General features: G+C 54.4%; 1 protein-coding gene across 2 annotated transcripts in view; it reads left to right on the top strand.

The window, feature by feature from the left end:
• The first annotated feature begins 2,135 nt into the window (after positions 1 to 2,135).
• The window catches only part of Slc12a5 (solute carrier family 12 member 5), a 38,474-nt gene continuing 27,903 nt past the window's right edge, over positions 2,136 to 12,706 (top strand). The window contains exon 1 of one of the 2 annotated variants that reach the window (XM_021180201.3): positions 2,136 to 2,308. In XM_021180201.3, the coding sequence (XP_021035860.1) occupies positions 2,188 to 2,308 (121 nt within the window). In that variant the 5' untranslated portion in view covers positions 2,136 to 2,187. Of the gene's footprint in view, positions 2,309 to 9,395; positions 9,838 to 12,706 lie in introns of those variants that run through there. The other variant, XM_021180217.3, reaches the window with a different exon arrangement.

The raw sequence follows: 12,706 nt of genomic DNA, 5'->3' as shown, positions 1-12,706 counted from the left end.
GTGTGTGTGTGTGTGTGTGCTCGCATAAACACCTGTAGGTGCAGGCAGAGGCCAGAGGTCATGACACCTTGGGTATTATGGTATTATCTCCAGGTGCTCTCCATCTTGATTTTAAAACATGTTACAGTTCTTGAACTGGCTATGTGTATGTAAATGGGCACCCGCATGCTAACAGCACTTGCATGGTGGTCAGTGGATCACTGGCAGGAGCTGCCTCTTTACGTTTTGTGGCTCAGGGATCAAACTCACTTTGTTAGACTTGTTGGCAAGAGTCTTTAGCTGATGAGCCAGCCATCTTTCTACCCTCTGCCCCATCTTGTTTTTGAGGCAGGGTCTCTCTCTCTCTCTGACTTAGGACCTGGTTGGGCTAGGTGCCACTGAGCCCCAGGGATAACCCATGCTTCTGTGCCACCAACCATACGATGGCAGGCCCTGTATGCCCCATGTACTTTTCTGAGTAATCTCTCCATTATTTTACTCGGATCCCAGAGCCCTTGATCTTGTTTAACTATAAATTAGACCTCACTCTCCCTCTGGACCAAAACTTCCCATGCCTTCCCTTTTGGATTAGAAACACCACGTTCAGGGGCCTGGAGAGATGGCTCAGCGGTTAAGAGCACTGCTCTCCCAGAGGTCCTGAGTTCAATTCCCAGCAACCACAAGGTGGCTCACAATCATCTGTAATGGGATCTGATGCCCTGTTTTGGCAATATTAAGACAACTACAGTGTGCTCATATACATAAAATAGAATAAATAAAATAAAATAAACCTTTAAAAAAACCCTCAGGTTCCTCCTTTTAAAAATTGTCTTAGGTTTTTATTGCTGTGACAGGAACTCTCTGACTAGAAACAGCCTGGGAAAAAAAGGTTGTTTGTTTAATATCAGCTTACAAGTCCCAATCACAACCATCCCTGAGGGAAGTCAGAGCAAAGGCTGGAGACAGGAACCTGGAGGCCGGAACTGAAGCAGAGGCCATGAAGGAACACTGCTTACTGGCTAGCGCCTCATGGCTTGCTCAGCCTGCTTTCATATAGCACCCAGGACCACCCGCACAGGGGTGGTACCACTCAAGAAAACGTCCCACAGCTTTGTCTACAGACCAATCTGGTGAAGGCATTTTCTCAGTTGGGTTTCTCGATTCTAAAATTACTTTAGTTTTTGCCACGTTGAAATAAAACTAGCACACACAGGGCTGGAGGGATGGTTCAGCGGTTAAGAGCACTGACAGCTCTTCCAAAGATCCTGAGTTCAATTCCCAGCAACCACATGGTGGCTCACAACCATCCGTTATGAGATCTGGCGCCCTCTTCTGGAGTGTCTGAAGACAACTACAGTGTACTTACATATAATAAATAAATACATCTTAAAAAAAAAAAAAAACAACTAGCACGCACAACCTTCAAGAGCTTGATTGCTCTGTCTTTCTCATGTTTATCACATTCACTCGATGCTAACACAGTGGCCATCCTTGCTGGTTCGTGAACCGCCCAGGTTCCTTCTCACCCCAGGCTTTTGTACTTGTTACTCAAGAATGCCTAGGCTTAAAATCAGGGTCCTGTGCCTGCCAGGCAAGCATCCCTCCGAGCTCCATCTCTAGACCCACGTATTTGCTGCTGCTTCTGCTGAGTTCTTCTTCCCAGAGATCTTTGCGTCGTTAGTTCTCATTACAAGTGAGGTCTTAGCTCAAGTCTTATGCGTTCTGAGATCCCTTCTCTCGGGTCACCCTTTAGTTCTCCTCATCAGTGGCCCCAATTTTCCTTCTTAAGATATGGCATAGTCTCATATCTACCTATTTGTTCACACACTTCCTCTGATGTCCTCCTTAGAACATGAGAACCAGGAAGGCAAGTAGCCAGTTGATGGTCACTACTGTACGGGCAGAGGTCTCTGTTGCCTACAACAGTGATCCATCAACTTGTGCTGAGTGAACGAGCCCAGGTGTTCAGGAGAACCTAGCAGACGTGGGGAAGCCCTCCGTGAGAAATGACTCATATATGGGTGGGCTCCTCAGGGGCTCTTCTGGTGAAACTCAAGAGTCTGGGGCCACAAGGAGAAGTGGCCAGATTGGGGAGGTTGGGCACAGCGGGCACTAGGACCCGGCGCGGCGCGCGGCAGGCGGTGGAAGCTCTTGGCGCTCCAGCAGCCCGGCTGCGGCCACTTGTGCGATCCCGCCGCCCCGCGCGCCATGAGCCGCAGGTTCACGGTCACCTCGCTGCCCCCCGCAGCGTCCGCCGCCTCCGCTGACCCAGAGTCCCGCCGGCATTCGGTGGCCGACCCCCGCCGGCTCCCGAGGGAAGACGTCAAAGGTAGAGGCCGCGGGGGGGGCGGGACTGCTGGGGGCGGGGCGAGAGGGCGGGGCCACTGCAGAGTGGGGCGGGGCCTGGGTTGGGCGAGGGGGCTGCAGGGAGCGGACAGTAGTGCGGCTCCAAGGACTTGGGGCGCCCCAGAGGGAAGGGCGAGGGGGCGTGACCGGATCCAGGAGGGCGGGGCCACAGGGGAGCAAGTAGGGTCAGGAAAAGAGCTGGGGCAGGGGCTAGAGAGGAAGGGGCGAGCTGGAGACTGAGGGCCTGGGTCTGGGTCTGGAGGGAAGTAGGCCCAAGCATTAAGGAGGTGGGGACCTTGAGGAGAGGGAGTGGGACCAAGGAGCGGGGACTATGAGATTGGGGTGTCCAGAGCTGCGGTGAAGCAGGCCTAGGTCGATTTGGGGGGGCAAACAGAACGGGTTGGGCTGGAAGGATCAAAGTAGGGCCAGGTTGGGTGGGTGGGGTCGCTGAGGCAGAAGCTACGTTAACGGATCCTTCATGCCCAGCGGATTCTCCAGTCTTCTGTCTCTTCGTAGAGAGTCGGAATGCCTGGGTATCCCCTAAAGGAGACCGCAGACAGGAAAATTAGTTTGAATGGTAGGCAGTTAGGTTTGGGAAGGATGTCAAAGGACCCAGTCCCAGTCCTTGGACATTCATCTCCGTCTGAGGGAGGAGCTAGCTGAGCTGGAGATGGGGATGCACAGTTCAAGTGATCTTGTAATGAAGTCACACTCAGCTACACTGGAGAGGGCCAAGGGATCCTTCTGGCTCCCCGAAAAGAAGTGACATCCTGGTTACAGAAACAATCCCCTCTGCAAGGGTCACTTCCAGGGTTTTCCCCTCGTCCTAGCTCTGTGCCCTTCTCCTTTGGAAGGAGAGAGGGTCGAATAGGCTTGGAGCGGCCCCAAGGCCGGGAAGAGATGTGTGTGTGTGTGTGTGTGTGTGTGTGTGTGTGTGAGAGAGAGAGAGAGAGAGAGAGAGAGAGAGAGAGAGAGAGAGAGAGAGAGAGACTTCCCTGGTCGCTAGGGGTCGCTCATGAGCCGCGGGTGAGCTCGCATTGCCTGGAGCTAACAAGCCTGTTTTGGGGGGTTTCCTTCAGATGGTTCCTCAAGGTATGGACAACTCCAGGTCTGGACTCCCGCAGGTTCCAGTCAGGTGACCCAACCACCTCACGGATTGTGAACACTCGGGGTTCTTCCTGCTCTCCCTCTTTGCTGTCACTTCCCTTGTTTCTCCTTTTAAAAAATGGCTCATCAAACGGCTCAGAATCAAAAATTTCAACACCTCCTCACCCGTTTTCTCTTCTCATCAAATCCAATCGTTTCTCGTGATTTGGCCACTGACCTTCAAAACTGATCCCGAGTTCTGTTACATTTCTCCTTTGTCGGTCACCACCCACCCACCGGCCTGGTCCAAGCCTGTAATGTTGCTCACACATCCAGGGCCACAGCCTCCTCCTCTCTGCTCTCCCAGCAGCCAGCCAGGTCTACCCATCCCACAGTAAGATGCCCATCACTGTCGGATAAAGGCCAAACCCTTCAGCCTGTCGTTCAGTTTCCTTCTTCATCTGCATCTGGTATGTCTCATCCTGCTTACCCCACCCCCACCCTGCCCCACTTCCACAAGCTGGGAAAACTCCAGCTCATTCTGTAAGTTCTAGCTCTCGTCCCACTGCTTCTGTGATCCTTTCCACTTTCCCTCGCTCCCAGGAAGAGGTCATCATTCCCCTTCAGCCTGTCCATCAGAGCCCATTTCCAGTGGATGCTGGTTCAAGCACATTAAAGACAGAGGCCATGTCTCTTTCTGTGTTCTCAGTTCTAGGCCCAAAGCCTAGCAGTGAGTGACCAGGGCTCATCAGACCAGAGTATGTGGCTCTAAATCTTCTCCTTCTCCTCCCTGTTTGCCACCTCTCCTCCTGTTCCTCAGACCTTGGCCTGGGAATAAGATGTTGGGGACTCGTGTCCCAAGGTGATGGCTCAGTTTTTCCGTTTACACCCTCCAAACACCTGCACCACTGAAGTAAAATATAGACCTGGAATTTGACTGTTCAAATTGTATGTGGGAAGTGTGTGGAACGTTGTGTGCCTGTGGCTGAGGCTGTGTGCGCATGTCTTGATGTGACTATCTCTCGGCAGCTTGCGTGGCCTGTCAGGTACTCAGTGAGTTCTTACATGACATATTGTCCTGCCAGTGTGTGTGACACACATGGCAGTCTGTTTCCCTGTTTGCATCCTTGAGGTCACTCAGAGTCCCCTTTTGCCATGATTTGGGTGACTTTCTTACCACTCAAGCCCTCAGATGACCTCAAGCACATCCCGCATGAAGGTCACTGAACTGAGAATTAGATGAACGCTCCCGGGGGGACTTAGCATCTGCTGTCTTTTCCACAGCTGCTTTTGTGTCAGTCTTTAGACATAAGAGTCAGTCAGTCAGTGGCCCAAAGAGATGCTCTCCCCACCTCTGTCTCCAGGCCCAACGGGAGCAGTGACAGCATGTATAAGGCTGGGAGTGCCAAAGGGGAGAGCTTGGCAAACCACACGTGTTGTGAGCATCCTGTTTTACAGTGGGCCCAGGAGATAGGATTTGCCCCTTGGCGTGTCACCCGCTGTATGGGCTCCAGGGATGAAGAGGGCAGGTGAGCGGCTGAGCCTTGAGTGCACCATTAACCCTGGACTATACTCACTTGCTTCAGCTGCCTTTCTGAGTCCAGGGAAGGAAGGTTGATGGTGACCTCCTGGGACAGAAGTAGACATGGGACAAAGTCTTGCATCTCTGAGACAAGCCCATATCCTTTCACTTACACCCCCTGCTTTGACTTTTCAGGGGGAGCCTGGACAATGGAAAGGAACCCTGGGGCTGGCCAGGCTCACAGAAACTGGGGTGTGCCTTTATGGAGGAGGGATGAAGAAGACCATAAGATGGGCTCCACATGCTCTGGGCCAAGCTCTATGGCATCATCTCAGACACACTGCTTTCCCTCCCTGGGCCTCAGTTTACCTGTCTGTAGCAGAGAGTAGAAAGAGTCCTTCCTCCAATAATAGTAGTGATGGTGAGTTTGTGGTGGTAGTCACACCTGTAACCCCAGGTGGCTAAGGCAGTTCAGCCTTGGTAATAAAGCCCCTGGTTCCAAGTCAAACCAAACCAAACCCTCCAAACAGACAACAGAAAAATCAAGGGAGAGGTTTGGGTGATCTTTAAGGGTGGGGCCTCCCTAGGACTCAGATCTCATGTTTCAGTCTCTCTATCTGTAAATTGGAAAGAATGATGCTGGGATGTGTGTGTGTGTGTGTGTGTGTGTGTGTGTGAGAGAGAGAGAGAGAGAGAGAGAGAGGTGCTGGATACCTCTGCCCAATTGGTTTCTTCAGTTTCAATCAAGACTCAGAACCTCACTGCCCACCTCAGCCCAAGGTGAGCCCTAGGAATCTCCATGACAACAAACTGGTTATGAACAGGGCTGCAGTTGCCATGGCGACAGGTCTCTCTCCTCTCTCTCTCTCTCTCTCTCTCTCTCTCTCTCTCTCCCTTCCCCCTCCCTCTCTATTTCACATCCCCCTCTCTCCCCTCCTCTCTTCTCAATGAACCAGAGCTATCTGCAGGCCCCAGCTTTCCCAGGCGGGGTGAGGGGAGGGTTGAATTACTCGAGAAGGGGTCCAGATTGGGAAATTGGGAAGATAGGCTGAGTCTGCAGGGGAATAGGGGGCTGTTGGGGTGCTGTTGCCATGGTGACGGGGCTGCAGCCTGTTAATTAAGCCCCCGGTTGCCACGGAGACGGTGGTGGTTGACGTGCTCTGCGGCAAGCCCTGTATGTGTGGGGTGTGCTATGCACTGGACTCAACTCACTGCTGGGATCTGGGTCTGGAGGAGAGAGCATGGAGGAAGGGTGGAGAGAGGCCTTGGGTGGAGCCTTAGCTCTGTGACAGGAGGTGGGTAGGTCATGGGGTAATAAGAATGGGTAGTGAGGGAGCTGAATTGGGGGAATACTCTGCCTGTGGAAACAAGATACAGTTGGGTCTTCAGCTTAGCAGCGAGGGCCTGCCTAGGGGTCAGGTACTGGATTCTAGTCTCCATTTGTAACTCAGCCTCCCATTCCATTCCATTCCATTTCTAGACTCCAATTTCACCATGAGTGGTAAGTGGAAAAAAATAATTTATGAAGTCCTTTCTAGCACCCCAGTCCTCCTGCAGGGAGGCAGCTTCACTGAGCTTCTGAGAGATACAAGGTGGGAGGGCGTATGAATTTTAGAGACTCTGAATTCAAAAATAGGACCCTGCTTGGCTGTCCCTTAAGCTGTTCTATCCAGTTTTCCTCTGCTGCTCCATCTTCCTAGGGCTTTGGGTCTCCCCCCCATCCCCCCGCATGGGGAGGGGGACTGAGTGGTGGTCTTGTTCCTGGGCCTCAGAGTGGAGCCGCTTCTTACTGACCAAGGCTGGCTGAGTAGGAGCTTACAGTGAGTTTTTTCTTTTCTGAAGACCTCATTAGGAAGGTGAGGGAAGTGACCCAGCCTCCTTGAGTTGCGTCAGTTGAAGGGCTTAGGGTCTTCCTCTGGGACTCTACCCTTGCTTGGTCCGTACGTCCCAGAAAGACCTACTCACTTTGCAGTGTTTTGTCTGGCTTGGCACTCATGTGTAGACCATGCTAGCTTCAAACTTGTCTTGAGAGCCCTGCTTGCGCCTCCTAATAGGTGTGCACCCCTACCCTCAGCTAGGTACACCCAAATACTTTTGTGGTATTGGTGATTGAACATGGAGCCTTGTACATATTAGACAAGCTCTCACACACAAAGCTATGGCCTTAATCTAAGACTCATAGAAGACAGGAAGGAATCTCTCCTTTATTTTATGGATGCAGATGCTGAAGACCAGAGAGAGGGACTCGATCTTGACCAGGAATAAGCAGAATTCTGCAGCAGAGGATAGGATAGAACCTGTATTTCCCACATCTTGAGTGGCCTTCCAGGTCAGAGCTCTAGTGAGGATTGGCAGTGAGGCAGTCACTCTGGCCTTCATCTGTTTCTCATAGGGATCTACACATCCCCACGGATAGGTTTACTCCCAGGGTGATCAGAGAAGCAATGGCACTAGGGCCAGAGATGAAGAAGCTTGCCCTAATGGTCCTCGCCTCCACAAATATGCTCAGACAAACGTACCTCACATTTTACCCTTTAACATTTCTCTACAGAATAATACAGATTGGTGTGTGTGTGTGTGTGTGTGTGTGTGTGTGTGTGTGAGAGAGAGAGAGAGAGAGAGAGAGAGAGAGAGAGACGTATAACTGACTGACTCTGGGACAACCAAGGGTATCAAGTACTTACACTTAAGTTGTTTAGGTTATTGTGTATGTGTGCAAATGACTTGCAAGAGTCAGTTCTCATCTTTAACGGTATGGGTCCCAAGGTCTGAACTTGGCTTGTCAGGTTTGGTTGTGTCTTTATTACTGAGCTAACACACTATCTGCCAAATGCTCACATCTTGTCTGAATGTTAATTCTCCATCGTAACGGATTATCTGGGTGTTCTCAAAACCAAATGGCGTAGGCACCATGTTGGCAAATCCCTTAGAAACACCTTTGAGTCCATCGAAGAAGACCCCACGGTTGGCTTAGTCTGAAACCTCTGACAGATTCCATAGAGCCTGCTTGTCCGCCAACTCTGTCCAAGGTCCTGAAAATGCCTGCCTATTAAGAATATCTCTGCAGATACGGGAGGCTTTCTGCTCCAGCCAAGGGGTCACCTCTAGTCCTGCATATTTCTAACCTGGGCACAGAAGGGGGAAAGCTCACCCCAGACTCAAACTCTGCTAATTTTTTTTCCTGGAGCAGAGAATCAGAGGCAGCTGGTAGTGTAGATATGATTGTATTCTTGTCTCTTTCATTGGAGGCAAGATCAATTTAAAAAGAGGTTCTATTGAGGAGAGACCTAAGTTGGAATAAGCAGAAATGGGTTCTAGACTGAATTCTGCTATTCATTGGCTTTGTGTGCCTAGGCAGTCATTTTTTCTCTTGGGTGCTTAGTTTTTTTGTTTCTGTTTGTTTTTTTTTTTTCATTTATGAAATGAAAGCTATACGTTAGATAAGACGAACAGTTCTGTCCTACAATTCTCCAGGGATTTTGAGGACTCAAGCTGGGAACCAGCGTGACTGCATAGCTATTTCCTCTTTCCATTGCTAGTATGTTTAGATCTAGATGCAAAGGGTCTAAACCTCAAATGTCACTTTCTGAAGCATCTCCACCATTGGTCCAGGTCTGGCTTCGGGGTCCCAGGGTAATCAAGCTTCGGGGGGGGGGCTGGTTTCAGGAGAGGAGGACAGGAGAGCATGTCCGGTCTGGAAGCCTCAGAAAGCAATCCTGGATTAGAGGATTAGACATTCCCGCCCCAGGAGAAAATCTGGTCCCCAACCGGCAGGTGGCCTCATTCTCCCCTTCCCCCACTCAGTTCCTGGCCAGCTTGGGGCCAGCATACCCTCCCTAGAGGCTGCACCATCTCGGGTGGGAAGGAAGTGCTACAGGACCTCAGTGCTGCCTGTTCCTCACTGCATTTCATCCATAGATCACTCCACATCAGAAATCCCCCTGTCTGTGGTGTGGACTCCAGGGACTTGTCTTGGGGTTAGGATGCTGAGACTCCAACCAGCCTGAGCACCATGAGAGAGTTCTCTACAACTCCTCTAGTGGCAGCCACCGATTTAAAAACAGAATGGGCCAAACAGACCCATTGACCTGAGTCCCCTCGGGGCAGCACAGTGCCCCATTGATGGGGGCCTAGGCCCCATCTTTCTCCTAGGCTTCAGGCTCTAGGACACCGATCTGGGAAAAGGTCTGGTTCTCTTTCCTCCAGGCCTTACCTCACCAGTTTGGTACACAGCTCCCTGGGGCCCTTATATTCCACAGCCCCCGCCCCTCAGTCCCCCACATCTTTCTCCCAGGGGTCACCGCGGACCCTCAGTCAGGCAGCCGCTGCGGGGCCGCCTCCCCACGGCCGCGACCTAGTTCCCTGCCGTTATTTTTAGGGCGCGGGATGGCACCTGCCCACGTGCCGGGCCCCGCCTGCGCCAGAGTGGGGGGGGGGATGCGTCTGCTCTAGGGAAGCGAGGGCCGCGTCCCCCGCAGCATCCCCTCCGTACCACCCGCGCAAGCCCCCAGTTTTCCCGTGAGGGGGCCACCGGAGCTCTCTGCCCGCCTCTCTCCCCTCTCCTCCCTCCCTCCGGTCCCCCCCCCCCTCCAAAGAAAACCCGCCAGTGGCTCACGCCTCCTGCATACGGGATGAGGTGAGCAGCGCCGCTACTGAGAGGGGGCGCGCGCGGGTGTGAGCGTGTGTCCGTGTGCGAGTGTGTGTGCGCCGGGCGGGCGGGCACTGCAGCTTCTTCCTCCGTGGAGCGGAGAGCAAGCGAGAGAGCTCGAGCAAGCGAGCGAGCGGAGAAGGCGGGCAGAGGGGCGCGGGCGAAGCGGCGCAGCCATCCCGAGCCCGGCGCCGCGCAGCCACCATGCTCAACAACCTGACGGACTGCGAGGACGGCGATGGGGGAGCCAACCCCGGTAAGCAGTGGTCCGGGGGCGGCGGGGGAGGGGGCAGCGAGGAGGAGGAGAAGAGGAGGAGGAGAAGGAGGAGGGCAGCTTCGGAGTGGGGGGCAGAGCCGGGGCCGCCTCCTGCAGAGAAGAGCCTGGGGCTGACCGGGCCGGCGGATGCGGGAGGCTGCAGGGAGGCTAGCTCCATTGGAATGCGCTAGGCGCTGTCCACGGTTCTGGAATGCGCCGCGCTCCGAGGCAGATTGGGAACTGGGGGTTGGAATGATCCACGGCCTGGGGGCAGACTTGGATTAGCTAAACCGGAGAGGCCGTGGGAAGGGGATGAAATAGCTAGAACAGGGCTGACGTGCTGTTCGACGTGCAGGAGGGAGGCTCCTTTCCCGGAGAGGGGACCGGGGCGTCCTGGCGCAGAGCAGGGACCAGTAGCTTCTAGGGGCGCAGTCTGCTGCAGTTCCTCGCCTTGAGTTTCCAGCTAAAAGGTGGGGGGGGGTGCGGTTGTGATGGCTCTGGGGTTTGGAGGCATATGATAGCTCTCGTCTGGGCTGCAGTGTCTCCTTAAGGGGACACTTGGTGCAACCAGAACCCCCTCCCCCAAGGCTTCCTGAAGTCCTTATCTCAACCTGAAGCTACCACTTCTGTGGGTTTTTCTGGTCTACTTTGCCGATTTCCTCTTCCTCTCGGTTCTCCGTGGGTTCCTATTCAGGACAGGAAGCAAGATCCTATTCTTTGCTCTTTCCCCCCTTCTCTTGGTACCCTAGGGCGACAGTGTGGTTTTCAGGGCGGGGCAGGGGGGGAAGCCTTTATAGTTAGCTCTCTTAGCTATCCTGGTGAAGCCTCAGAAACGGGGTCCTAGTGGCTGACTCCCCACCGCTGTGGCGACACTGCGGACTCGCTGCGGTGGGTGCGAAGACTTGCCAGGAGCTGAGGGGCTCTGGAGCAAATCCTTATGCTGTTCCGGTTCTCCGTCACCCTTTACTGCTGTTTCTCTGCTCCGAGGTCTTGGGGCCAGCCACCCCCTCGGGCTCCCAGGCCCCTCGCTGCCCCCCAGCGGTCTCAGCCATCCATCACGGCTGTCAGCCGCCCCCAGCCCCCACCCTTAAGCGGCGCTGCGTCCCCTGCGCACTAGCGCATCTCCAGTGCCTGCTGTCTGCGCTCAGCGCCTTCAAACGCTCCCCCAGGCTTTGCTTGACCCTCTGGGCCGAGATTCCCCTGGAGATGGTCCAAGACCCCAAGAGCTGAAAGCATGAGCTCGCAGACATTAGCAGGTTCGACTCTGAGGTCTTTGATTTTGGATCACAGTCAGACCCAAATAGAGGCGTGGGAAGGCTGGGGGCACCAGTGTCCCTGATCCTTTGTCCGAGACGCCCCCTTCCCATTCTCCCACAGGGCTGAGTCCTATACTGAGGACAGAACTGCTGCTGGCCAGCTCATCCATCTCTCCAGTGACCCTGGGGTCACCTCATCAGACAGTGCTCCCTTGGCTGCAGGGGGAGGGGAGTTGTAAGTCCAGTTGCAGCAGCTCCAGGCATCTTGAAGCAGTGCTCCTGAAGCTAAAGGAAGGGATGCCACTTCCTCCCGGGATCCCCCTTAGATACCTACACTATGAGACACCCCTGCTCCCCAGAATGGGTTCAGTGGATTCCTTGGCATCTGCATTCTCCACCGACCTTCACTGTACCTCCGTGCTTCTTTGGGGTCCCCAAAGGCCTAGTAAAGACGCACATGTGTACTGGAAGTGGGGTTCTGACTACTAGTTCTTTCCAGTTATTAGGCCTCTCTGTTAATTTCTAGACGCCGAGTGTAGCAGGCCCATCTGGAGACTCTCTTTCTATATATAGAGTCCAGCGCTTGGAATTAGAGTGTCCAGAACCTGGGTCAAGTATTCTGTGTCCCAGAGGGGGGAAGGTCTATCCTGGACGCTTGATGAAGGTGGTAGGAGGCACTGAAGACTTCCTGGGTCTGATCAAAGAAGGACCAAGAGCCCCTGACTCTGAGCCTAGATTCTTGGAACTGTATGGAGGGATCCGGGTGTTGACCTCGAGGGAGAGTATGAGGACTCCTCTGGGTCAAAGAAGACCCCGAGGATGTTATCCCTGGCACCTAGAGCTTCTTTCCCTTTGAGGTCTGATGCCCCCTTTCTCTCCCCAAGTTGCCGTGGGGATTCCCTCCAGGTTCAGCCCCAGGCCCCGGGGGAGGCTCCTTAGCCTGCGTCTGTTTCCTCCGGGCGAGCTCTGGCCTCCGCAGCTTAATTGAAAGCCGATTCAGGCTGAGAGCTCCCAAGGGGCGGGGACGGGGGCGGGGGTGGGGAAGGCTCAGCCTGGGTCTGGCCAGTCTCTTTCGCGCCTCTAGGCTCTCCCCCATCACCCAGACTCCAGGCTCTAGGGAATTAGGACTAGTTTCCCCCTCGTTGCCCTGTTCCTTTGAGAATGCAGACGCTTGCTCCCCATCCCCCTTAACGAGTGAGTCTAGCGTTCCAGGCAGGGGACAAAATCAGCCCTTGGCTGATGGGGCCGGGAGCCTGGCTTCTGGCCCAGGCAGCGGATGGAAAGGCGGGACCCAGGACGAGCCTACCAAGCTGCCCCCTCCTCTGCGCTCCTCTGCTGGCCGGGATCGGGCCTGTAGTCTGGCTAAGCGTTGCGCGCCGCGTTACATAAGTGGTTGCGGGCGCGTGGCCGGCTCGGCTCCGCGCTGCGCGGTCGGTCCTCGCTGTCGCCATGGAGACCGGCGCCAGACCTCCTAGTTACGGGGTCTCCGGCCAGGATGTCCCCCTTCCAGCCCGTTGAGCGCCACTTGGTGAGGCAAAGAAAGCAGGCCTGAGAGGGAACGCGAAAGACAGAGGGGAGGGGCGTTCCTGATGGTGGACCCAGACCCAAGAAAG

The sequence above is a fragment of the Mus caroli genome, unplaced genomic scaffold (assembly GCF_978045245.1).
Source record: "Mus caroli unplaced genomic scaffold, Mus_caroli_1 scaffold_2, whole genome shotgun sequence".
Taxonomy (NCBI): domain Eukaryota; kingdom Metazoa; phylum Chordata; class Mammalia; order Rodentia; family Muridae; genus Mus; species Mus caroli.
This window is presented reverse-complemented; position numbering and strand designations above follow the sequence as displayed.